Source organism: Capra hircus, chromosome 10, assembly GCF_001704415.2.
Source record: "Capra hircus breed San Clemente chromosome 10, ASM170441v1, whole genome shotgun sequence".
NCBI classification, from domain to species: domain Eukaryota; kingdom Metazoa; phylum Chordata; class Mammalia; order Artiodactyla; family Bovidae; genus Capra; species Capra hircus.
The window spans coordinates 64,942,298-64,969,255 of record NC_030817.1 but is presented as its reverse complement, the minus strand read 5'-3'; the positions used below and the strand labels follow the sequence as shown (position 1 = coordinate 64,969,255).

Genomic DNA, 26,958 nt, shown 5'->3' with positions numbered 1-26,958 from the left:
ACAGTACAAAGTAGTACCCTTTACCCAGTTTGCCATAATGGTAATATCTTAAATAACTAGAGTACAATGTCTAAAACAGGAGAATAACATTGTTACAATCCAGAGAGTTTATCAAATTTCACCAGTTTTAGGTATACTTGTGTGAAGAGCTGACTCATTTGAAAAGCCCCTCATGATGGGAAAGATTGAGGGCAGGAGAAGGGGATGACAGAGGATGAGACGGTTAAATGGCATCACCCACTCAATGGACATGAGTTTGGGTGAACTCCGGGAGTTGGTGATAGACAGGGAGGCACGGCATGCTGTGGTTCATGGGGTCGCAGAGTCAGACACAACTGAGCGACTGAACTGAACTAAACTGTGTGATTTTATGGTTCTATACAATTTTACCAGCAGAGGAGATTCTTGGCCTAGCATTTGTCTCTTATAGTTGCTATACTTTCGAAAGCTAATAAAAACAATCCACAGGTTCTGTATCTCAGGATTTAACCAACCAAATTAAAAATATTAAAAAATCCAGAAAGTTCCCAGAAGCAAAACTTAAATTTACCAGCAACTAGTTTCAAGCATTTATATTGCACTGGAATGGGTGAATTTAACTCAGATGACCATTATATCTACTACTGTGGGCAAGAATCCCTTAGAAGAAATGGATTAGCCATCATGGTCAACAAAAGAGTCTGAAATGGAGTACTTGGATGCAGTCTCAGACATGACAGAATGATCTCTGTTCGTTTCCAAGGCAAACTGTTCAATGTCACAGTAATCCAAGTCTATGCCCCAACCAGTAATGCTGAAGAAGCTGAATTTGAATGGTTCTATGAAGACCTACAAGACCTTTTAGAACTAACACCCAAAGAAGATGTCCTTTTCATTATAGGGGACTGGAATACAAAAGTAGGAAGTCAAGAAAACACCTGGGGCAACAGGCAAATTTGGCCTTGGAATGCGGAATGAAGCAGGGCAAAGGCTAATAGAGTTTTGCCAAGAGAATGCACTGGTCATAGCCAACACCCTCTTCCAACAACAAAAGACAAGACTCTACACATGGACATGACCAGATGGTCAACACCAAAATCAGACTGATTATATTCTTTGCAGCCAAAGATGGAGAAGCTCTATACTGTCAGCAAAAACAAGACCAGGAGCTGACTATGGCTCAGATCATGAACTCCTTATTGCCAAATTCAGACTTAAATTGAAGAAAGTAAGGAAACCACTAGACCATTCAGGTATGACCTAAATCAAATCCCTTATGATTATACAGTAGAAGTGAGAAATAGATTTAAGGGACTAGATCTGATAGATAAGAGTGCTTGATGAACTATGGATGGAGGTTCCTGACATTGCACAGGAGACAGGGATCCCCATAGAAAAGAAACATAAAAAAGCAAAATGGCTGTCTGGGAGGCCTTACAAATAGCTGTGAAAAGAAGAGAAGCGAAAAGCAAAGGAGAAAAGGAAAGATATAAGCATCTGAATGCAGAGTTCCAAAGAACAGCAAGGAGAGATAAGAAGGCCTTCTTCAGTGATCAATGCAAAGAAATAGAGGAAAACAACAGAATGGGAAAGACTAGAGATCTCATCAAGAAAATTATAAGAGAACATTTCATGAAAAGGTGGGCTAGATAAAGGACAGAAATGGTATGGACCTAACAGAAGCAGAAGATATTAAGAAGAGGTGACAAGAACACACAGAAGAACTGTACAAAAAAGATCTTCATGACCCAGATAACCACGATAGTGTGATCATTCACCTAGAGCCAGACTTCCTGGAATGGGAAGTCAAGTGGGCCTTATAAAGCATCACTACGAACAAAGCTAGTGGAGGTGATGGAATTCCAGTTGAGCTATTTCAAATCCTGAAAGATGATGCTGTGAAAGTGCTGCACTCAATATGCCAGCAAATTTGGAAAACTCAGCAGTGGCCACAGGACTGGAAAAGGTCAGTTTTCATCCCAATCCCAAAGAAAGGCAATGCCAAAGAATGCTCAAACTACCGCACAATTGCACTCATCTCACACGCTAGTAAAGGAATGCTCAAAATTCTCCAAGCCAGGCTTCAGCAATACGTGAACCGTGAACTTCCAGATGTTCAAGCTGGTTTTAGAAAAGGAAGAGGAACCAGAGATCAAATTGCCAACATCCACTGGATCATGGAAAAAGCAAGAGAGTTCCAGAAAAACATCTATTTCTGCTTTATTGACTATGCCAAAGCCTTTGACTGTGTGGATCACAGTAAACTGTGGAAAATTCTGAGAGAGATGGGAATACCAGACCACCTGACCTGCCTCTTGAGAAACCTATATGCAGGTCAGGAAGCAACAGTTAGAACTGGACATGGAACAACAGACTGGTTCCAAATAGGAAAAGGAGTACATCAAGGCTGTATATTGTCACCTGCTTATTTAACTTATGTGCAGAGTACATCATGAGAAATGCTGGGCTGGAAGAAGCACAAGCTGGAATCAAGATTGCCCGGAGAAATATCAATAACAGATATGCAGATAACACCACCCTTATGGCAGAAAGTGAAAAGGAACTAAAAAGCCTCTTGATGAAAGTGAAAGAGGAGAATGAAAAAGTTGGCTTAAAGCTCAACATTCAGAAAATGAAGATCATGGCATCCGGTCCTATCACTTCATGGGAAATAGATGGGGAAAGAGTGGAAAAAGTGTCAGACTTTATTTTTGGGGGCTCCAAAATCACTGCAGATGGTGACTGCAGTAATGAAATTAAAAGATGCTTACTCCTTGGAAGAAAAGTTATGACCAACCTAGACAGCATATTCAAAAGCAGAGCCATTACTTTGCCGACTAAGGTCCGTCTAGTCAAGACTATGGTTTTTCCAGTAGTCATGTATGGATGTGAGAGCTGGACTGTGAAGAAGGCTGAGCGCCGAAGAATTGATGCTCTTGAACTGTGGTGTTGGAGAAGACTCTTGAGAGTCCCTTGGACTGAAAGGAGACCCAACCAATCCATTCTGAAAGAGATCAGCCCTGGGATTTCTTTGGAAGGAATGATGCTAAAGCTGAAACTCCAGTACTTTGGCCACCTCATGCGAAGAGTTGACTCATTGGAAAAGACTCTGATGCTGGGAGGGGTTGGGGCAGGAGGAGAAGGGGACGACTGAGGATGAGATGGCTGGATGGCATCACTGACTCGATGGATGCGTGTCTGAGTGAACCCTGGGAGTTGATGATGGACAGGGAGGCCTGGCGTGCTGCGATTCATGGGGTCGCAAAGAGTCGGACACGACTGAGCGACTGAACTGAACTGAGGTTTTGCAAGCAATCTAGAGATGAGTTAAAGTATATGTCAGGGATGTGCGAAAGTTATACACAAGTATTATGCTGTTTTATATGAGGGAGTTGAGGACCAGTAATCCCCAGGGGCCTGGAACCAATCCCCTGCAGATATCAAGGGTTGACTGTACTCATAATAAGATACATTTGCTTTAATTTGACTACAATTTTAACATCTTCACCTTCAGTTTAACAGACAGAAAACAGGATTTATGTACTCATGAGAGCTGATTTTTCTTACATTTCTTGAGCAGGAGATTATTAGGCAAAGTACAATTCAATTTTCTTAACATTTGTTGAAAATTTAGGTGCCAGGCACAGTGTCAGGATAGTGTGGGATAATAAAAACAAAGTAAGACACGGCTGTACCTCCAGGATATAAAAGCCAGTAGGGACGTACTAAATATAAATTTGGATGTAATTTCCCCAAACATCATAGTGCTTTCTAAAAGTGAATGTCAGCCTTTATTCAAACTGAGACATGCATAAGATTCCCAGTAGACAGCATCAACTCTCGGTCTGCCCATGCTACAAGGGCGAGCACTAGCAGGTTACTGGTAGGGTGCTGACAACATGCAACTTGTTAAGATAATAATGTTCTCTGGCAAGAAACTACGATTTTTTAAGAATTCACAAACCATAGACATTCACAGTAAAAGTGGCTTTGGAAAACAACATCATTTAACACCTTGATTATGAAATATATTCCCTTTGGTCCTATGTCAGAACATATAAAGTTGGAGACATACTGTTTATCTGACCTCTGATACAGCTAGGGAAGCAGTCACACTAAGTACTGGTATGGTTTTGGACTGCTGCTAGAGAAGGTTTGTTGCTGTTTTTAACTATACTGGTTGTTCAGTAAGGAATTTAAAATTTTGAAAGAACAGTAATTAAACTCGAATTCAGGAATGAATTCCAAATTATAAAATTAACCATTAGACAGCATTAATTCACAAGAACATTCGGCTTCAAAGTAGAGCAATTTTTATGAAAATGAAGACCGTAGCAGGGTATTGTGAGGAAAGCAGGATACAGAAACTGCAAAGGTCAGATCTTTCTGGAACCTGATATCACACTGATACTAGTCATCAGAGCATCTTTTAGTCACCAACATCTTTTTCCCAATTATCCTTCTCCCATCTACTGCCCTCGCTCCTACTCACTGCTTACGGAAGATCAAAGAGGAAAGAAGAATCAGAAAATGTTATGAAAATGTTATGCCTGCTCTCTCTCTTCTAAGATAGGGAAATTACTATACTTTCTGTTGTTATCAGGTGACAGAATAACAGAGAAGCCTCTAAAAGAATGTCCAAATGAAAAACCAGAGAACAATATTTTGTTAATTTAAATTGTAGGTCCAAGTTTCAAACTTTAGCTGGTGAACATTATAGTCTTCTTTGGAATGTAGGCATAACTAAGCAGAGAATGTAATTAAAAACTTTTTTTGCTGTGTAATTAATACATCAAACTTTGTCAATAAAAAAATTACCTCCACCCAAGATGAGAAAGTTGGAACAATTCCTAGCTCCTCCTGATTCTAGTCTTACAAGTAAAACTTCATTATTTCATTGCAAGTAATGTGAACTCTATACATTTTAAAAAATCCATATATAAAATACAAATATGACAACATATTCCAAAGTGACTCATATACAATGTAATTTTGCCATTTGTTAGCCTATATGTTATAACCCAAATAGCCACAAAGAAAAGAACAACACAGGCTCACCTACTTAAGATCTCTAAGGACTCAAGGCTGTATGTTGCTTCTCTGCTTTATGTTCTATTTATGTATTATACCAAAACTGCATTTTTCGCAAAGAAATATTTATTATATGCAAATAAGTTCACTGTGCAGTAGACAGTCTTTTAGTCTTCAACACTGACAACACTTTAGAATATGCACCCTCCACTAGGGCTTCCCTGGTATCTCAGCGGTAAAGAATCCACCTGCCGACGCAGGAGACATGGGTTCAATCCCTGGTTGGGGAAGATACCACATGCTGCCGTGCAACGAAGCCCATACACCACAACTATTAAGCCTGTGATCTAGAGCCTGTGAACTTCAACTTTTGAGCCCACGTGCTGCAACTACTGAAGCTCGTGAGCCCTAGAGCCAGTGCTCTGGAACAAGAGAAACCACTGCAACGAGAAGCCTGGGCACAGCACCTAGAGAGTAGCCCCTGCTCACCACAATAAGAGAAAGCCCATGCAGCAACAAAGACTCAGCACAGCCAAAAATAAATGATTTTTTAAAACTTTCAATAACAGGCAGTAAAGCCCAAGTGTTGTCCTTTGTAGATAAAACTTATACACTGACATTATTATTATTAATCAATGTGTGCCTTGAATTTATGTTTTCAGTAGTAGTGATTATCTTGCATTAAGCTCTGACCAAGTCTCCCTTGAGAGCAACAGAATCTTCTGAAATTTAGCTGGTTGGGGTTTGATATGCAATTTATGGTAAGCCTAGTCACCCTTAATAGGCCTCACTAACTGATGCTCTTAGGAAATGTTTCACCGACCACAGACAAAATGGAGCCAGTAATTTTTACTGACTACTGTCCCATAGCATGTTAACATATGACATGTAACCCTCAAGCCCTTAACAGATACATTCCTGAGCTGGACATTTCCTTCTGGTCAACAAATTAGATACTGGATTTCCATAATCTGAACTATCAGCAATTCAAAACTACCAAAAGAATCACAGCAGGAGCAGTTAGAATGCTACATGATAAACAAATCTAAAACTCTTAATGACATATGTTCATCCAGAAGGGAGAAAACACACACGTGTGCGGACATGGATAATGTCGTCATCAGTTAATTTAATGACATTTCTCATGATGTATTAAAACAGTATTTTTTTAAAAAAGTATTATTCTAGGAACCACTTATACTCATTTACAACACCCTCAACAGTACAATGCTTGGTAAGAATAAATACTAAAAGAGAGAGAAGAATTAATCTACAGAACTCACAAAGTTGATTACCTGGTAGTCTGGTTTTGTAAAATAATCCAAAGAGGAAATGTGCTCCAGAAAGATGCTGAATTCTGGAGGGAGATGTTTTAACATAAGCCTGTGGTCATACCTTTCCTTAATAGAGCCCACTTGTTCCTGGGAAGTAAAGAGAAAAGGAACCAAAGTCAATTTCTCTTGGAAGCTACATACTAAGAGCTTCTCAGTAACAATCTCAAGGGTATGTAAAATTGAACAATATAATGTGACAATTAAAAATTAAAAGCCTAACTGACATTTCTTTTCTTGGCAACCATCAGTGTTTTCTCTGTTTTGTAGATATTCATTTGTGTCATATTTTAGATTCTACACTGTAAGCAATATCACATGGTTATGTGTCTTTTTCTAACTTACTTCACTTAAAAGACCTAATTGACTTTAAAAAAAGAGAACTAGTGAAAATAAAGCTAAGATAGCTTGAAATCTAATCAGAAATGACAGCTGTACTTAAATTAGCATTTTCATAGAAAAAGTTATAATATCAGCTCACAGAAAGAAAAATATACATATTAGGATATAGTGAAAGGGTTGGAAAATGTCAACTCTTATACACAAGCATACTTTCAACAAAAAATGCCTACCCAGGAGAAATTTTTACTCCTTCCCCTACCAAAACTGACGCTTCTATTTTGAAAATTACCTTGTCCTTTATTTTTCTCCAAGGGAGCTGACCAACCACAAATTCCACCAACATGTAGAACAAGGACCAAAGGTCATCATGTCTTCCCATTTCCTTCATAAGCAAAAGAGAATTCAGTCACATTACATTACTGCTCCTGTGAGTACATTACATTGTTTAAGGCCTAATCATTGTGTTTTCATTTTCCCATAAAACTATCTGGCAGGTATATCTATGTATCCGTATAGCTATAAAGCAATCTACATGGTAGAACAGATTTACTGAAAAACTTTCGATATAAAGAACACCCAAAAACCCAGAAACACTGGAAATAGTGTATTTAAGAACCCATTAATTAATAAATGAGTTAATTAATTAGTAAAGGAAGGTGGCTGCCAAGGAATTCAGAGGAGGGGGAAAGGGGAGTCAGTGCTAAGTGGGTACAGAGTTTCAATGTTGCAAAATGAAAAAGCTGTAGAAATCTGGTGCAAAATAATGTGGATATACTTAACACTACTTAATTGTATATATCAAAATGTTTAAGGTGGCAAATTGAATGTTATGTGTTCTTTACTACAATATATAAAAAAGATGAAGTAGCAGCAAAGAAAATCTTTAGAACCAAAATGCAAAGAAAGCTGGAAACATGAAAAGCAACCTAAGACTGAAGCTTTGGTTTTGGCTGTTTAGAGGCATCTGTCATAGGTTTATCAACCAGGGTTTTATCAGTCATGTAGGGGACAGGTATAAAAACATTAAGCCTACACAAGACAGGAGTTGTAACTGAAACACTGCCCCACCTCTACCCCCACCATATACCTAGGACCCTCAAAGGGCTATCTTTAATGCAATATTTGGTATGTACGTTATTACTACAATAATTTTATTCCTGGTAAAATTTGACCACTATCAAAGAGATAGTGTTATTTTAAAACAAAAACAAACAAACAAAAAACAACATCCTGAGAATCTGTTACCATGGGCCTACCCCTCACTCAGATTTGGGGTTTAAATTTATATTGTCTCAGATTTATATTGTTTATGTGGTCCAGGAAACCAAGTCCAGAAATGGTGTTTTCTGGGTGATCCTATTCTGCAGTAATGATAGATGCAAATGAAAATCCTCTCAAGGTAAAAAAGCACCCTTAAATTTAGGCCTCTTTGAAGTCTTATAGATAAAACCCCACCAGATCATTATTTAAAATAGCCCAGGTTCCTCTGTCCACAGGATTCTCCAGGCAAGAATACTGGAGTGGGTTGCCATTTTATTCTCCAGGGGATCTTTCTGACTCAGGGATCAAACCCACATCACCTGCATTGGTAGGCAAATTCTTTACCACTGAGCGACCAGGGAAGCCCTTAGGAAGCATTACAAATCTCAAAGAGAATAAATATAAAGAAATCCACACCAAAGCAGATTTGAAAATTTCTACAGGACACCGAAGACAAAGAGAAGATACCAAAAGTAGTCAAGGAAAAAAAAAGACGATTAAATGCAAGTTTCCCTGGTGGCTCAGACTGTAAAAGCATCTGCTTAAAATGTGGAAGACCCGGCTTCTATCCCTGGGTGGGGAAGATCTCCTGGAGAAGGAAATGGCAACCCACTCCAGTACTCTTGCCTGGAAAATTCCATGGATGGAGGAGCCTCATAGGCTACAGTCCATGGGGTCCCAAAGAGTTGGACACAACTGAGTGATTTCACTTTCACTTTTCACTTTCAGCAAGAATGGACAAAGATCTCAGTAAGAACCACAGAACCAGAAGTAAAATAATTTCTTCAAAGTATTGTGATAAATGGGCTTCCCAGGTGGAGCAGTGGTAAAGAATCCTCCTGCCAAAGCAGGAGACATGGGTTTGATCCCTGTGTCAGGAAGGTCCCCTGGAGTAGGAAATGATAACCCACTTCAGTAATAGTGCCTAGAAAATTCCATGTATAGAGGAACCTAGTGGGCTACAATCCATGGGGTTGGAAAGAGTCGGCCATGATTGAGTGACGGAGCGCACACACATTGCGATAAAACAAGTATTAACAAAGGATTAAAATGCAGGAAAACAATGAGATGAAGTAAACAGTATTCAAGTATTTTGAAAAGTCCTTGTATTGTTTGGAAATTATTCATGTTAAAAGTTTCAGATTCTCTAAATAAACCTGCTTTCACTTAAAAGAAAACAAAAAACAAACAAAAATGGTTAAGATTTAGGTACCCCCAAAATAGAAATGCAGTGCATTAAGTTTAAAAATTATCTAATCAAGGTCACAGACCATGGAAGAAAGAAGTATATTAGAATTACCTGGGAATTATTTTTAAACTAGACAACAATCTCTCAAGGTTCTGTTAGTTGTATTCCTCTGTCACCATATACATTGACGATCAGTATTGTGAAGCTGTGCTAACGTATAAAGCATTCTATTCCTCAGATGTGTTGGGACCAGAAAAGAAGGGTAAGAACCACTGCAATATGTGATCAAATTTCCCTATCAACATTAATAAGTAGGTTAACAGAACAGCTGATAGATCACTCTATGCTGGAAAGGCTTTTAGAAGAAATCTGTACTCTTCAAATTAAAAAAAAAAACAAAACACATAATCTCTTTCTAGTAGTTATTTTGGAAATGCTTATATTATGATCCCTGAACATGTTTATGCTTATCTCAAAATGAATGTCATATTTCAAAGATTCCAATGTGAACATATTCTTTTACAGAATTAATTAGAAAGCATAGTACTCCTAAAATTTTGCAAGAATCTATCTGGAGAATGAATACTTTCTTTTCAAGACAGAATAATTAACTAAATACCACAAAATAAAGCACACTGAATCAAATCAAATGAGTTACAAATGCTTAGCAGAGTATTTCACACAGATAAAAAAATACTTTAACTATTTTCAATTTATAATCACATCCTAAGAAACCAAGTTAACTGAAGCATTGCGTGTAAAACCACAGCATTCTCGTCCTATTACATTTAGCATCAGTCAAGTTTTAATTAAAGCAGTTTTGGCTGCACAAGAATAAGGTAACAAAAATCAAGAAATTTCTGTTTATCAAGGAATCACATGTTAAATTTCCCAACTCTGTCCAAACAAGTTCAAGGATTGAGAATCCATAAAGTACTTACCTTTCCTACTCACAACTAAAGTTCAGGGTGAGGAAAAAAAGTATTAGAGCAAAACAAAAGGATAAGAGTAAGAAAAAAAAGAGAGGTTTTTAAAATTTAACCCAAAAAGAGATGAACAATTCACTAAAGATGAAAGAAAAATTTAAGCTTCTATATTTTAGATCTTCATAAAAACAAATGTTTGATGGAGAAAGGATATAATAGATTAGATGTATCTTACGGATAAAATGATGACCTACATTTCATTACGTATTGATAATATGAATTCCCAAATAAATTCTTGAAATAGAACACAGATGTCTTATTTATGCAAAATTCTTTAATAAATGTATTAATACTTACTTATATCTAATTAAGGACAGAAGAGTCCCCATAGATGTGTATATAATTAGCTATTAGATTTTCTGCCAAATTCAATTTTATTTTCTCTGTAGCTGTACACATCTATTATATATCCACTATACATCTTACCGTGCATTAGTATTACTAACACCTCTGCACTCTAATGTAAAGAAGTCAATCTGATTCGAGCATCAGCATGCTCATACAGCTATGACTCGAGTTCAGACACCTACCCTGTTCCGATGAGCATTGATTGATGCATAACGAACTGTCCCTCGAAAGCCTGCCACAGCTCGAGGCTACAAAACCAAACAGAGTAATAAATGAGCTTTAAATAGCATAAGATTCAGCACAGGTGAGCTCATGAAGTAGAAGGGAGAAACATGTATTATAGTCAAGAAAACATGACTTAAATTTCTAACTTTTTTTAATAACTGAAATTAATTAGAGGAGAATATCTCTAAATCATACGTTTAAAATATAATAGCTATTACGGAGTCCTATTTTAATTATCAATGAATCTCATTTTTTATACCTACATTTTAAAATAAAGTAGGATTTATGATAAATAAACTCTATCCATGAGAAAACACAAATGCTTTCATGTACCCAGAATCATGCCAAGCATCATAGTATATACATTAATATTCAGACTCTGGTTACAAATAAGTACATTAAAAACATGAGGTCTAAGCAAACTAAGATACCAACCTCTTTGTCTTGGCTATATCACTCAAACTCAATTCAGAGACGGTGGCAACTTGAACCTCTCCCTGTACGTGTAATTCACATATTCATAAACTCAAGTTATTGCACACTTATTATGTGCCAGGTACTGGGAATAAACTCTACATAATATGTGAATCCCAGTCCCAGAGAGCTCAACTTGGAATAAAGTCTAAATTCTAGTTATTTGGCCTATAACACCTTCCATGATTCTGGCACTTGCCTCATGCCAAAATGGGTTTACTTGAGGTTTCCCCTCCAATCAAGTTTGTTTCTAGCGCAAGACTTTGTACTTGTTATTCTCTCTAGCTGGAACACCATCTCTCTACACACCTCCAAAGGCAGGCTCTTCTATCCCAAATTCAGCCCTCTGCTTGAATGTCACCTCCTCAGAGAAATATTCTTTAATCATCATAATTTAAAATAATATCTGCCCTTGCAATGCCACTCTGTTCTTTTACTCTGCTTTATTTTTTTTCACAAAACATCTTTTGCTACCTAAAATTGATTTTATTCATATTTTTACTTATTTGGTTTTTTCCCTGCTTCTTTCAATGGAATATAAACCCTGTGATGGCAAAGTCTTTGTTTTGCCCACTTTACAGACACAGAAACAAGTTCCAAAAAGTAAACTTATTTGAGGACACAGAATTAGTAGGTGATAAAACCAGGCATCAACCAAGGTCTTCTGACTTGAAATCATACACTCTATTTCATGCTAAATCACTTCAGTCGTGTCCAACTCTGTGCAACTCCATGGACTGTAGCCCACCAGGCTCCTCTGCCCATGGGATTCTCCAGGCAAGAATGCTGGAGTGGGCTGCCATTTCGTTCTCCATGTTTCTACTTTACTGTTTCACAAATATCAAGTCAGTGCCTTTAAGATTCATGGATGATGCTATAGCTCAACAGGAAAACTGCCGTACTTTAAAATGATCATGGCCAATAATTTTCATTAGTAGAATTTTTTGCTCTCTTTTTCAGTAATGTCAAATTATCCTCAATTAACAGGTACTAATGTGGTAGTCTGAAGAGATTACAATGAATGTTATTTTAAGAGTCTTCAGTTATCAGAGTCGTCTCAGCCATATGCTACACAGATAAACATTCTATGTGTTCTTCCTCCATTTGTTCATTTCTGCAACCTGTGTTTAATCTGTTCATATTAATTATCTACTTATTTCTTCTTTCATCAACTTATCTTTTCTCCTTCAGTTATTCCTTTTTAGTTTCAAGATTTAACTATTTTTAAAATGTTCTTTGTACTGAACGTCAAGTCTCAGGAATCAAAAATTTCTGCAATCTATTTAAGCTCCCTTTTTTCCCTTAGCTGCCATTCACTGACAATCACAGTCAACAGATCGCAATATTTTCCTAAGACATCATGACTAACAGGAATATCTAATATTCTCAATTTGGTTGATGTAACTCTGAGGTTGGAGATTTCTCCTTCTAGAAGGAAAACAATTAAGAGTCCTTTGTTCTGACTCTGACCTTACTTTTGCCATGGAAAGGTTGAGACAGAGGTAAAGAGATCAGCTGCCTAGGGAGATTTTGATGTGATCCCTCCAAGAAATAATACCAGGTCAAAGAAATTCAGCCACCTTAAATGATGCAGAAAAAACAATTCAACCTAACTGGGGAAAGCAGCTATAAATGCAGGTAACTGTAATTGAAAGTAGATTATAATAAACACCATTAGCAAAGTACAATGAGCTATGAAAGTCTAGGAGTGGTAAGAATTAGTTTTCCTTGGTGAGAAGAAAGGAGAAGTCCTGTGGAGGAAGGATGTCTTAAGAATAAGGCAACACGTAACCGAGCCTTGAAATAGATGATCTCCAGAAACTGCCTCAATTGATGGTAATTTGGCAATAGCTATTTCAGACGGTAAAGATCTGCCTGCAATGCAGGAGACCTGGGTTCAAGCCCAGGTCAGGAAGATCCCCTGGAGAAGGAAATGGCAACCCACTCCAGTATTCTTGCCTGGAGAATTCCATGGACAAAGGAGCCTGGCAGACTACCGTCCATGAGATTGCAAAGAGTGGGACACGACTGAGTGACTTTCACTATTAACCATCAAAGTTGCAAATGCATACGTTCTCTTTGACCCAGCAATTACACTTCTGGAGATTTGTCCTACAGATATACACTTTGCAGCTGCTCTATATTCTGACACGGAAAGATCTCCTGACACACTGTAAAGTGAAAGAAAAAGGGAAGTGTACATTATGCTACCTTTTGAATCAAAAGGAAAAAATAAGAGTACACATTTGTACTTATTGTACACACATTATGAACTTCAGAAAGAATATGTTAAGGAACTAAATGTTAAGGAACTAAACATTAAGAACAGAGGAGCCTGGCAGGCTATGGTACATAGGGTCGCAAAGAGTCAGACACAACTGAAGCAACTAAGCAGAAGCAGCATGCAAGCAGTATCTTAAAATGCCCAGTTTCCAACAACAACAAAAAGTTACAAGACATGCAAAGAAACAAGGAAGTGTGTCCCATATATGTAAAAAAAAAGTAGGCAACAAAAACCACTTATGAGAATGACTAGATGCTGGACATAAAAAGATTTCAAAGTGGGTATTATAAATATGTTCATAGAACTAAAGGAAAGCTTGATTAAAGAAAGGAAAGTATAACGGCAATGCCATATCAAACAGAAATTTTAATAAACAGAAATTTAAAAACAGAACTAAATGTAAATTCTGGGTATGACAAACACAGTAACTGAAACAAAAGTAGTATATGATGTAGAAAGAAGCTCAGACTGCAAAAAAGACCCTTGATCCTAAAGGGGTAATGTGGGTTCTTACAAGATACACTCTAACTCTGTGCATGTTTTTAAAAGCTGTAACACTCAATAATAATATTAATGAATACTATCTGTAACATAATCATAAACTCTATATGATACTTCTTGGATGATATCCATTGTGATACACAATCGGCATTTCTTTAAAAAGAGTGATACTATAATAAGCTAATCCTCAAATATTTATAATAGTATGAAAAAATCTTACTGGTCTGACGTCACCACAGGAATTGGTAAACTGTCGAGCCAGGCCAAAATCAAGCATATAACATTTCCGACACGTACTAGGAAAGCGACCCATGGCAAAGTTTGACTAGAAAATAAAGAATGAAAACATACCTATTATTATTATACTTAGTTCTTATATCTTATCCTTCCTGTATTTTAATTCTTCTATTTAAACTCTATATAATACACATCCCACATATACTGCTCTGGTCAATGTTTATTGGATATTAACACATTATTTTGCTGCAGGTTCTATTAATGCCTAAGATCAGGTGAACTTGAGCAAAAAATTTATGTGACTATTATAAAGTTACATAAAATACAACACTGATTTAATTGGAGTCAGTACTCTAATAAGTTTCTTGAAATTCTAGTCTAAGTCACTACTTAAACAAACACCCAACCCTTATTTTTTTAAATGGGAAGAACTAGGAGTGAACAAAATAGAATATATAGTCCAGAAATTGAAATGAATTTCCTATAAGCATCATGAAGCTGAATTTCACTAAGTGCAAAAATGAAAATACAATTCAAGGAAACATAACATGACTTAAGGACAATATATTTTCCATCCTTCCCTTAACAAAGATAAATGTAGCATTAAATGACCACAGGTTTGCAAAAATGGGTATATTAAGTAAAAGAATTTATAAAAGCAAAAGTCTAATTGTTATAGAATTGTTAGCTTTTATTTTAAAATACTGTTCTACTTAGGGAGCTTTCTAATCATATTGGAAACTCTTCAATTACTATGCTTCTCAAATAATTACTTAACTTGACATGGAAATAAAAGCAGGAAAAATCTACATTACATTAAGTCTGACTCAACTATGTTAATTTTAGCTGTCATTTTCACGTAAACTGTTTAATTTTTGAAATCATGTAGCAACAGATGGGTATAATTTTCAACTGCAACAAGCAACACAATAAATTTATAGTAAATACAGCATATCAGAAATGGGTCATTTCCCCTGTGAGTAACACAAAAACCAAGGAGAAAATAAAAGCATATTTAACAGTTACAGAAATTGCAATTTCTAGGAAAACAGAATAGAAAGAAATACTATATTGGCATGGTAGCACTAAGGAGAAAAAGCAAGCTCTTTTATAATTGATGGTTTCTTTCAAGTATAATTTGTCACTTGAGAAATAGTTCAAAGAACACAATGCCAACATCTAAAAACAACATGAATCTGTATTTTTAACCAATATCAGAAAAAAGAAATCTGAAGAATGACTATCAATTTAGGTGTAAGGCTAAGTAAGTATCAGTGTTAACACATAAGTCAAACATTAGTAATTTTTAATTTGGCTGCTGAGCAACTTTCATTGTATGAGAAAAGCTCTTGATTATAAGTTATAGTATATAATTATCATTTTTAAAAAATTAAAAGGCAAGTTACAATACATTTCAAGTTTACATCTCTGCCACAGAAACTGAAACATTATCTTGTATTTAACATAGAAACCTACATTTGTAATTTAATGTGTCCCATCATAAGACTGGGCTTCCCAGGTGGCGCAGTGGTAAAGAACCTGCCTGCCAATGCAGGAGACACAAGAGATGTGTGTTTGATCCCTGGGTTGGGAAGATCCTCTGGAATAGGAAATGGCAACCTGCTCCAATATTCATTCCTGGAAGATTTCATGGACAGAGGAGTCTGGTAGGCTACAATCCATAGAGTTGCAAAGAGTCTGACACTATTGAGTGAGTGAGCACACACACACATGGTAAGACCAAGAGCACCAAGCAAACTCATTCTGAGCTCTGGCAGGAAAAGGCCCCCTACCGGTTTGATGTCTCGGTGCAAGAATCCCACAGAATGGATGCTCTCAATAGACTCCAGAATCTGTCTACCCAAGCGAAGAGTAGTGCTAATCGTGAACGTGCCCCGGGACTGGCTACGGCGTAGATCTGCCAGATTCCGACCCTGTGGAAACCAAATAAACGCTTACAAGTGTGCTACTGAAAGCATGGGAGAAAAGCAGAGAATTATTCGTTTACCATTAAAAGATGTTTTGACTGAAATAGCAAGGATTTTATCTGAATCATGATCCTCTCACTCGAGAAGAATTCTCTTAAGATAATGTATGAACATTTCAGACAAATTTAAGAATAACCAAAGTTTTTTAAGCTGTTTCTTTTAAAAAAAATTTTTTTTAAACAAAGGACTCTTTAAATTCAATAGTACTTCACAGTTTGCAAGTTTCACACGCATGATTTCATATAATGCCATAAAAACACTTCAAAAATCTCCTATCCCTATATTGCCCCATCTCCTGCTTCCCTCTCCCCACTGTGAACCTGCTTCTTTTTTGTTTTACTCACTAGTTTGTTATAATTTTTAGGTTTCACATAAAAGTTATATCATATAGTATTTGTCTTTATCTTTTCTGTGTCTATAACATATAATGTTCCTGAGTCGTCATGTTTCCCTTTGTCACTGATGTCATAACAAAATGTAGTCTTGATTACATAAAAAAGATATACATACACAGGACAGTAATTCCTCATTACTGCCTAACATATATTCCTATACAAACTACTTAACTTTTCTATGTCACAGCTTCCTTATAAAATGGGGACAATAATACTTACCTTATACTGTTTTATAAGGCTTAAACAAGATCCATGTAGTGTCTGGCACACAGTAGGTACTCAATAAGTGCTAATTACTAGTATAAATAAAAAGGTATGAAACACTCAATCACAGCAGTAGATAAAAACAAGGAATTTATCTAGTCTGTGCCAGATATATTACATTCATGACAGTATTTAGTCCTTAGCACCCTAAACAGAAGTTGTTACACCAATTTTTCAGATGAGGATACTAAGGCTCAGAGAGTTTAAATAATGTCAACCTGTTAAGATAAAGCTGTTCTTCAAATCTAAGTCTATTTAACTGGAAAGTGTTCTTTTTCCATTTTACAGTACTGATCTACCCAGGAGACTCCTTATTGAGTAGGTAACAAATTACCATTCTGATTGAGAGCAGGCTATGATGTTGCAGTTCCACCTGTAGCATTTATATGAAGAATTTAAATTCATAGTAATATGGAATTAATATTATTAAATAAAAAAGGAAACTCATTTCTCCCTAAATAATGCTGTAAATTTAACATGATCCAGTAACTATATAAGAGGATTTTATTATTAAAAGTTTTAAACATACTCAAAAGGAAAGAAAGTAATATAATGAACTCTCACATACCTATCCATCACTTAGAATTAATAATTATCAATTATTGGCCAATCTTTTTTCATCTGTTATCCACCCCTCCTCTCCCCATATGTAACATACAATGTCTCCTTTCCTACACACATATACTGGATAACTCTCATGTAAATTTTAACCATAATTTCATCTACATATATTAGGCAAAGAAATGAAAATATATAATAAAATCAAAGAAATTATATGCCAGTTCTATCACAAAAAATTTGAAACTGAAAATATCAATATGAGCCATGATATATTTTTTCTTTTAAAAAAATTTATATACCCGGAACCTATCCACTTGAAAAGAATTTGAAACAATGACCAACCCAATTGCAGGGACCCACAGCATCTAGATTCTGGTCTCTAAATACCATTTCTCATTAGGAGGAATCAGAAAGTAAACTTTGTAAAGTTCCTCAGTTATATCCGACTCTGTGAGACCCCATGGACTGTAGCCTGCCAGGCTCCTTTGCCCGTGAAATTTTCCAGGCAATGATAGTGGAGTGGGTTGCCATTTCCTCCTCCAGGGTCAGAAAGTAAGGATGTTATCAAAGCTCCCTACTGGGAGCCAATTCATTTTTCTGAAAACTTGAAATTAAAGAATCAAATATTAGTCCTGCCTTTCTGTGTGAAATGTACCTAAGGATAACCTAATAATTGATGGAATGCTTTTAAAAGAATTCCAGTAATAAAGAGGAATTGTAAAATTATAACTGTACATTTGCAACCCCACTGAAGTAAAGACTTTTGGCAGTGATTACTAACAGGTTGATAAAGCCTAAGAGAAAAATCAGTGGCTCAGATGGTAAAGAATCTGCCTGCAATGTGGCAGACCTGGGTTAGATCCCTGAGTTGGAATGATCCCCTGGAAGAGGGCATGACAATCCACTCCAGCATGGCAACCCACTCCAGTATTCTTGCCTGGAGAATTCCTATGGACTGAGGAGCCTGGGGGGCTATAGTCCATGGGGTCACAAAGAGTTGGACATGACTAAGTGACTCAGCACACACACAAGAAAAATTATGGGAACCTTAAAATGGATGGAGAGGCTGACAGCCTCAGAATCTCACTGATTCCATCTTAACACAACTAGAAGAGACAAGCAGACACACTGTCTGCTGATATAATATAAACAGGAAGCACACAACCCATCTCTGAAGTATTCTGGCAAAATAAAACTGGAATCTGATCTAATCACAAATTTATAAACAATACAGGGGACAGAAGGATATGTTAAGTATTACCACATGGAGACAATTAGCAAAATCCAGAGCATGGAAACTTCTGCATAACAATTTTTTAAATCAATGACAATACAAACAACAACAAAAAAAAAACTTAAGGAAAAAAATGAGAGGGAACTTTTAAAAAGAGGCTTAAGAGGGACTTTCCTGGTAGTCCAGTGGCTAAGACTCCAAGCTCCCAAAGCAGGGGGCCCAGGTTCAATCCCTAGTATTCCTGGTTAGGGAACTAGACTGCATGCGCCACAACTAAGATCCTGCATGCCACAACTAAGATCCTGCATAAAAATTCCTCATGCCACAATGATGATCAAAGCATCCACAACTAAGACCTGGCACAGCCAAATAAATAAATATTAAAAAAAAATAAAAATAGGGGCTTGCCTGGTGGTCTCATGGTTAAGAATCCACCTGCAATTTCAGGGGACACAGGTTTGATCCCTGGTCTGGGAAAATTCCACATGCTGCAGAGCAACTAAGCCAGTGTGCCACGACTACTGAGCCCACATGCTGCAACTACTGGCGCTCACACTCCTAGAGCCCATGCTCAGCAACAAGAGAAGCTATTGCCAGGAGAAGCCTGTGCACAGCAAGGAAGAGTAGCCCTGGCTTGCTGCAATTAGAAAAACCCTGCCTGCAGTAACAAAGACCCAGCATGGCCAAAAATAAATACATACGTACATACATACATAAATCTTTTAAAATTTTTGTTTAAAAAAATAAGAGGCTTAAGATGTACATATCCACCAAATACAATGTGTAAACCCTGTCTGGAACCAGGTTCAAGTAAAACAAATATAAAAATAAGTGAGAGACACAACCAAGAAAATGTGAAGACTGACTTGAAAAGATATTATTGTGTATTATGGTTACTAGTGGAAAAAAAAGAATTCTTGACTATATATTGATATATTTATGATAAAATATGACTTCAATTTGCTTTGAAATCATCTGAGGAAGGAGAAGAAAGGTAGAATACAACTCTAGTTTCATTTATATTTAATTTTTTCCACAATAATAAAAAGCTTAAAAATATATGGCAGCCCTGATGTTAGGCAATCTAGATCTATATCTATTCTGGTTACAGGATTCAAAACATTTTTTGCCCTTTCTTAGGTGATATGCTTGGGAGAAGGCAGTGGCACCCCACTCCAATACTCTTGCCTGGAAAATCCCATGGGCGGAGGAGCCTGGTGGGCTGCAGTCCATGGGGTCGCTAAGAGTCGGACACGACTGAGCGACTTCACTTTCACTTTTCACTTTCATGCACTGGAGAAGGAAATGGCAACCCACTCCAGTGTTCTTGCCTGGAGAATCCCAGGGACAGGTGAGCCTGGTGGGCTGCTGTCTATGGGGTTGCATAGAGTTGGACATGACCGAAGCGACTTAGCAGCAGCAGCAGGTGATATGCTTATCACAAAATACCATCCTTTGGCTATACTAAGGATGATCACATAGAGCCTCAATGGTGACAGGATAGCAAATGAGACCTGGCCACAGTCTTCCTAGTAGATATGAGAAAATAAACGTGTATGATTGCTTGAACCCTATTAGATTTCAGACCCATTTTCATGGTAAATAGCTAGAATATCTATAGGAGAAATAGGATTATTCCTTAAAAATTTAAAGGCAGATACTATTTAACTGAATCACCAGGAGGCAAAAGACTAAAGTGAGCTTAAGAACAATGAGGGCTTTTAGAAGAAATCAGAAATGTCCGTGAGAAACTGGGTCTGAGCATATAAATGTTATCAAAATATATGGGGAAACCCTAGCAGTCAACTTTAATAAGTCAAACAAGAGAAAGAACCCTCAAACAGTTATACCAGCTTTAGTCTTATGTCAAATCAAGTCAAACTTGTAGAGGTGGAAGGTTAATGGTGGGGTTTTTAATGATTGGGGAAAAAAACCCCAAAACAGCATGCAAGTCAAAACAAAGCATTCTTAGATGAGTCCACAGAAGCTTGCCAAAGGTCAAAGGAGCCATCACTGCTTGATATACACCATCCTCCTTAGTTTTCCATACATGCAGCTTTCTCATTTCCAGAAGTGAGATTAAGGTGAATGTAAATCAAATAAAAAAGACTATATGCTAGGACTGAGAGAGACTCTGCAGACTTAAAAAGCATCTCCACATCCTCCAGTCAGTAGTAACCTATACACACAAAAAAAGAGTTTTCTCTTATTGTGCCAAGAATATTGGCCCAAGGCCTCCATCGAATAAGTCCTAACACCCATCAAGTTAGTCAGTCCCAGGAAAACCTCAAGCCTCCTTGAGCTAAAGTCTCTTCATTTGCAAAATGGGGGTAAAACCTGCCCTATCCTCTTCAGGGGAAATGACAAGGATCAAGTAAGATGCATAATAAATCCAGAAGAAAAAAAAACTATAAAATAGCATACAAAAGTTATATTATTATTACAGGCCAAAATGAGAGACAGCAAGGTCCATATTAATGACCTAAAAAGATAGAGGGATTCTGCTTCAAGTAAAAAAACTACGCTGGCTTGAGTAGTGAATCACATGACTCTGAGACATCAAGACAATAGTCTGCAGGAAATTAATGTCTATAGACGTAAATCACATGTTGAAGGATAGCTGAGGGAAACAAGAGAAGCCCTAACAAGAAGAGGAAGAATTTAGGTGAGGATCTATATCTCTGAAATCACTACTAAGTAGTTAAGTTGAAAAAATAAACAAACAAAAGAACCAAATGCCTAAAACAAACTTTGCTAAAGATGACGGGAAACCCTGAGAACTCTTAAGTTCTCTTAAGATAGGCAGCAAAGTGAACCATGGCTTTTAAACTTTGATGGTGAGTACAGGTTCAGAGTTCTGTGTGTGTGTGCGTGTGTGTATGCGTGTGCACGCGCGTGTGTTCATTCAGGGGCAGGGGCAGAGGCAGTGTCAGTGTCAGAGAGAATGGGCTGATTTCCCTCTCTTTGCTGCAGTCATTACTTCAATGCTCCCTTTCTGAATTTCTGTCATCTGCTACCCAACCCAACTCCACTCTCCATCTCAAGGACAGAACACAGCTATGTTAATAGTAAAGAGAAAGAACAATGGCATTTCTCTCCATCTCATTTTAAAATTTTCAAACACTCAAGGTTGATATTTGTGAAAATGGGAACCTAAAGTCCTTAACATAATAAATGGTGGAGAAGGAAGGGACAGGAACACTCATTATATCCGGTAGTCCATGTGGGGATAAAAAATTTGGCAATGATGACAATCAACGAAGATGTGCATCAGAGAAAATAGTTGATAAAGACAACCCTTCCATCTTTGGAAAAATCCATTATCACCAGGTCTGTTTAAATATATACCATCCGTAGAGTATAAAACATTCTGCAATGATACCAAGAATGTTGTTAATTTTATTCACATCTACTGTAATTAGGTACTTTGATCAAAACTGGTCAATTTTAAGACACATTTTCAAAGTAACCTACCTGCAACTGCATGACCACGTAGTTGAATCGATCATTCCTCCCACAACCAATAAATCTACAAACATGGTCTTTCCCTGGATAAAAAGAAAGAAAGAAAGATACAAGACAGTAGAAAAGGTTATACTATAGTTTCTCTTCTTAAAAATTAATAATTTATTTTTCTGTATAGTATTTTAATGATTGAATATAAAAACCTCTTAAGAATCTTAATGATAGGAAATTAGTATTATGCAAAATTTCTACCCACCTCTCTTCATATCCTATACTGCTCTTTATATAGTAAAGTAAGTGTTTACTAAATGAATAAACGAATGAGGGGACTAGTGAATGATTATTTAGGAAGGAAACAATTAAGAGGTCATTTCAAATCAACTTGCTCATACATGATACATATAAAAGAAAGAAGAGCTATAAACAAGAACTGTGTTAGGAATATATATCCTGGATTTTAGATATGGCCTGCCATTCACCATTATAGACTCAGTGAATCACTTCATCTTTCTGGGCCCCATTGATATGGATTTGCTTAGCGGTTTTCAACCCGCGTTTCACATGTGAAATCCAAGGAGGTGCTAGCGGCTGGGGTCCAGAGCAAAGCAGAGGTGGAGCAGAGAGAGACTAGGCTTCTGCATCTGATTCAGCAATAGCAAACAAGGGTCCTAAGAGAGGATTAGGTCTGGTGGCTTCCAGGACCAGAAGAGGGAATCTGGCTGGAGAACAGTGAATGAAGGGAGGGATGGGATAATAGAATGAGATAATACTGGAGAAATAGGCAGGTACCAGATCTCGGAGGATCCTGGACTCCATAATAAGGAATGTGAACCACATATACGTCAGTGTTTTCTAACCCTAGCTGCTTATTAGAATTATCTGGGGAACTTTTTGAAAATTCCTAAACTTTTTTACTGAATCAGAATCTATGGGGGAAAGATACAGGATATGAGCTTTCAAAAGTTCTCTGACCCAAAAGCAGACAGGCCATGGACGTTTTTGAAACACCCATGTATTTGAAAACTACTGCTGAGTAGTGTGAGAAGGATCTAAAAGATTTTAACATAAAGAAAAACACTTAAAACATTCCATTTTAGAACATCGCCATGGTAGCAATGAGGAAGACAGACTATAGAGAGGTCAATTATGGAGGCAGAATGGTCATTCTGGGGACAGTTACAATATCCCAAGAGAGAACAGGGCTTGAACCTTTTTTTAATCTAATGTATTACAGTAGATATAGAAAAAAGAAACAGGATAAATCTGAGAGATGCTAAAGATATAGTTACTGACTAGAAATGGGCACAATTAAATGGGCACAATTCTCTTGTTTTGTACTGAAACAAGAGAATAGAGTAAGTTGTATAGATTTTAAGGGATATCAGAATGTTGAGTTTGAGGACAACCAGGTGAATTCAGCAGACAACTGTAATTTCAAGCCTGAGACAAAAAACTGAGCTCCAGAAATTTACTGGGGAATGACTGGTTCATAGAAGGCAGATGGAACTACAAACATAAATGGAAGATTTCCAAGTTGAAAGAATAAAGAATGAGAAGACAAGAAACCTAAGAACAGAATTCTAGAAAAATGAACCATCTGAAAAGCATGAATAGAAATAAAACAGCCCGTGAAGGAAACAGAGTAATAGCCTGAATCGTAGGAGAAAACTATGAGAGATAAAGGTCATAGAATTCAAAGGTAGAAGTGGCCAGAGGCTGAGAAGTGCTCAGTAATATAAACAATTAGGAAGTTACTGGTGAGCGGAAGGGGCAGAAGCCAGTCCATAATGGGTTAAGGAATAAATGGAACATGAGACAATGAGGGCAATATTTGAAGAAGCATCCCAAAAAGTGAGGAAGTCACAGACCAAGAGCCAGAAGGACAGACTTTAATAGACAGATGAGAAATATATCCCAACATTCAAAAAGAATTAGTCCACTAATTTAAAATATAAACACAATCCAGGTTTAATTTAGTTAATGAGTCCACACTTCTCTTTTGCATCTGGGTTATCACATTGTTCTCTCATTCTCTGTGCTTCTGTTGAAAGGGGTCATAACAAACAAGAAAAAGTACAATTGGAACAATAATTCACAATGTGTACAATGTATGTATATCACTTTACATATGTTTGCAAAACTAAGTCATCTAATAAACTGTAGTAAGAGTGAAAGGATAAAATGACTATCAGCTGGCAACTTACTCTTTTCTAGCTTCAAAGAAACAAAGAATCATTTTAAAGTATTTCTTACTATTCACTCCTCAAGACTCCAACTTCTTATTAAGATAACAATTAAATGCAGTATCTCTATTACAAAGGCATTTAAGTCATCTAATAACAAAAGGTCATACTAAATTTAACTCCTCTTGGAATGCTCTTTCTAAAATAAGTAATACAAAATACTATTTATCTCTTGATATTAAAACCACCCTACTTTTAAAAAGATAAAAATCAAATAAACTAGACCTTTATTGGGTAACCAAAATACAAAGTCAGTAGCAAATTTTCTTGGATTCCCCAGTACATCTTCACTGCGTTAGCTAAGAGCATAATGAATTCTTATCTCATACTTTATAACATAGTGTACCCACTGCTCTTATATTTTAGATATATGCAATCAATGAAACTACTTATTAAAGTTAGTTCATTAAATATGTACCAATTTTTGGAAGCATGGAGAAACTAGAATTTAATTGAAACAGTAACTCTTCACCACCACTTATAGCAGTTCTTCAAATAACATTATAATAACTAGTACAAACTGGAGTATCATTCCATGACTACAGGGGCCCTATCTATGTTGTTCTGTTAGTACCCCACAGTACCTGGCAAAGAGTGAAACACCTGATATTTGTGAATGAACAAACTAATGGAAATAATAACTATAATGACAATAATAATAATAATAATAAAGCATGCATAATATGAAGTATACTGTGCTAGGCATTATATTAAGTGTTTTATATGTACCTAATCCTCACAACTTAAAAGGCATAAGTATTATTATTTTCTCTATTTTTCCAATTTGAAAATGGAGGCTTGGTGAGGTTAACTACTGTGTCTAAGACCCCACAGCTGGAAGACGATGAAGCAGTTTGGTCCCAGAGTTTTTGTTCTTATCCATTATGCCAGGAATAATTGAAACAGATTTTAAGGTCAAGTCACACCTGGTAAATAAATATTAAAACTAAGCAGTAAATAAAGATTGTGACAAAATATGGGTTTCCCTCATAGCTCAGTCAGTAAAGAATCTGCCTGCAAAGCAGGAGATCTGGGTTTGATTCCTGGGTTGGGAAGATCCCCTGGAGAAGGAAATGGCAATTCACTCCAGAATTCTTGCCTGGAAAATCCCATGGACAAAGTAGCCTGGCGGGCTACAGTCCATGGGGTCGCATGAGTCAGACCGACCTAGCGACTAAACCACCACCACGATAAAATACAGACAAGGAGATCCACTATGTGCCAAGTACTAAAGCAAGCACTCGGAATACAAGATAAATTAAATACGATCCATGCCCTCAAGGAATTCACAGCCTGGATATATAAACAAAAAATTACAATATGTATTAGTTAGTATGATGAGCTCTGCATTATGGACAAATTGCTGTGGATACACAGAAGATGTGAAAATTTTATGAGGCTATTCTAGAACTAAATCATTAGATTTTAAATAATTAATAAAGTTAACAGACTAGAGGGCTAGATAAGAGGCTGAGGTGGGGGGCATGCTGAGATAAGAAAAGCACACTAAAGTCTTGTATGCCACATAAAGGAATTTAGATCTGACACATAATGGGTGGCAGTTGGGGGTGGGGAGAGGTAGTTCAAATGTTTTCAAGCATGAGAGCTACATAATTTGGCCTGTGTTTTGGAAAAGTAATGCTATTCATCATTAGATGCTGATTTATGGAAGAGCTGAAGGCAGAGAGATCAATTAGGAGGTTAACACAACAGATGAGGTAAAAGATAAGGTAGGTTCAAATTAAAGCACTGAGAGTGAGAATTTAAAGAGGAAGGATTTCCAATTAAGCTTTAAGAAACAGAACAGACAGATTATACAAGAGAAGAAAGTGAATGAAGCCTTTTAAGTTAAGTGGACAAAGTAAACTGTATTAATATAAACCAAGACAAAAGTATGAGAGAGGATAATGATTTCTGGTTGGGGATTTTGCACTGATTTATCTATAGAACATGGAAGTTGTGTTAGAAATTTAGGGGTAGAGTTTAACAGAGGTCAGCCATGTAAGGCCTCCCAGTGGCTCAGTGGTAAAGAATCTGCCTGCCAATGCAAGCAGACACAGGTTTGATCTCTGGGTTGGGAAGGTTCCCTGGAGAAAGAAATGGCTACCCACTCCAGTATTCTTGCCTGGAGAATCCCATGGACAGAGGCACCAGGTGGGCTGCAGTCCATAGGGTCGCAAAGAGTCGGACACAACTGAGCACAGACACACATCTACGCAAAGTAATAGACCTATGTGTTGTCAGTGAGGCAGGAGTTGACTGCCCAGAGAAGATGGACAGTTTGAGAGAGGGACACCAGCACGTCAGGGAAAGAAGAAGGAACTAGTGGAGAAGGCTAAGAAGGAAATCTGTTCAGATTTTCCATTTCTTCATGAGTCAGTTTCAACAGTGCAGGTTTTTCTAGGGATTTGTCCATTTCATGTAAATAATTTGTTGTCATGTAGTCCATAGTATTCCCTTATTATAATTCTTTTAAAATTCCTGTAAGGTCTGTAGAAATGCCCCCTCTTCCACTCCTGATTTTAGTAATTTCAGTGTTTTTGCTTTTTTTCCTCCCTTTGTCTGTCTAGCAAAGGCTTGTCAATTTGTTCATTTTTTAAATAAAAGAACTAATTTCTGAC

At 37.0% G+C, this 26,958-nt stretch overlaps 1 protein-coding gene across 2 annotated transcripts in view; it reads right to left on the bottom strand.

Annotated features, from left to right (window-relative positions):
- The window catches only part of TTBK2 (tau tubulin kinase 2), a 123,417-nt gene that overhangs the window by 39,578 nt on the left and 56,881 nt on the right, over positions 1-26,958 (bottom strand). For both annotated transcript variants that reach the window (XM_018054383.1, XM_018054384.1), the window contains 6 exons: positions 22,104-22,177; positions 15,981-16,121; positions 14,171-14,275; positions 10,649-10,714; positions 6,973-7,065; positions 6,306-6,431 (listed from right to left, as the gene is read on the bottom strand). In XM_018054383.1, coding sequence (XP_017909872.1) covers positions 6,306-6,431; positions 6,973-7,065; positions 10,649-10,714; positions 14,171-14,275; positions 15,981-16,121; positions 22,104-22,177 — 605 coding nt within the window. The remainder of the gene's footprint in view (positions 1-6,305; positions 6,432-6,972; positions 7,066-10,648; positions 10,715-14,170; positions 14,276-15,980; positions 16,122-22,103; positions 22,178-26,958) is intronic.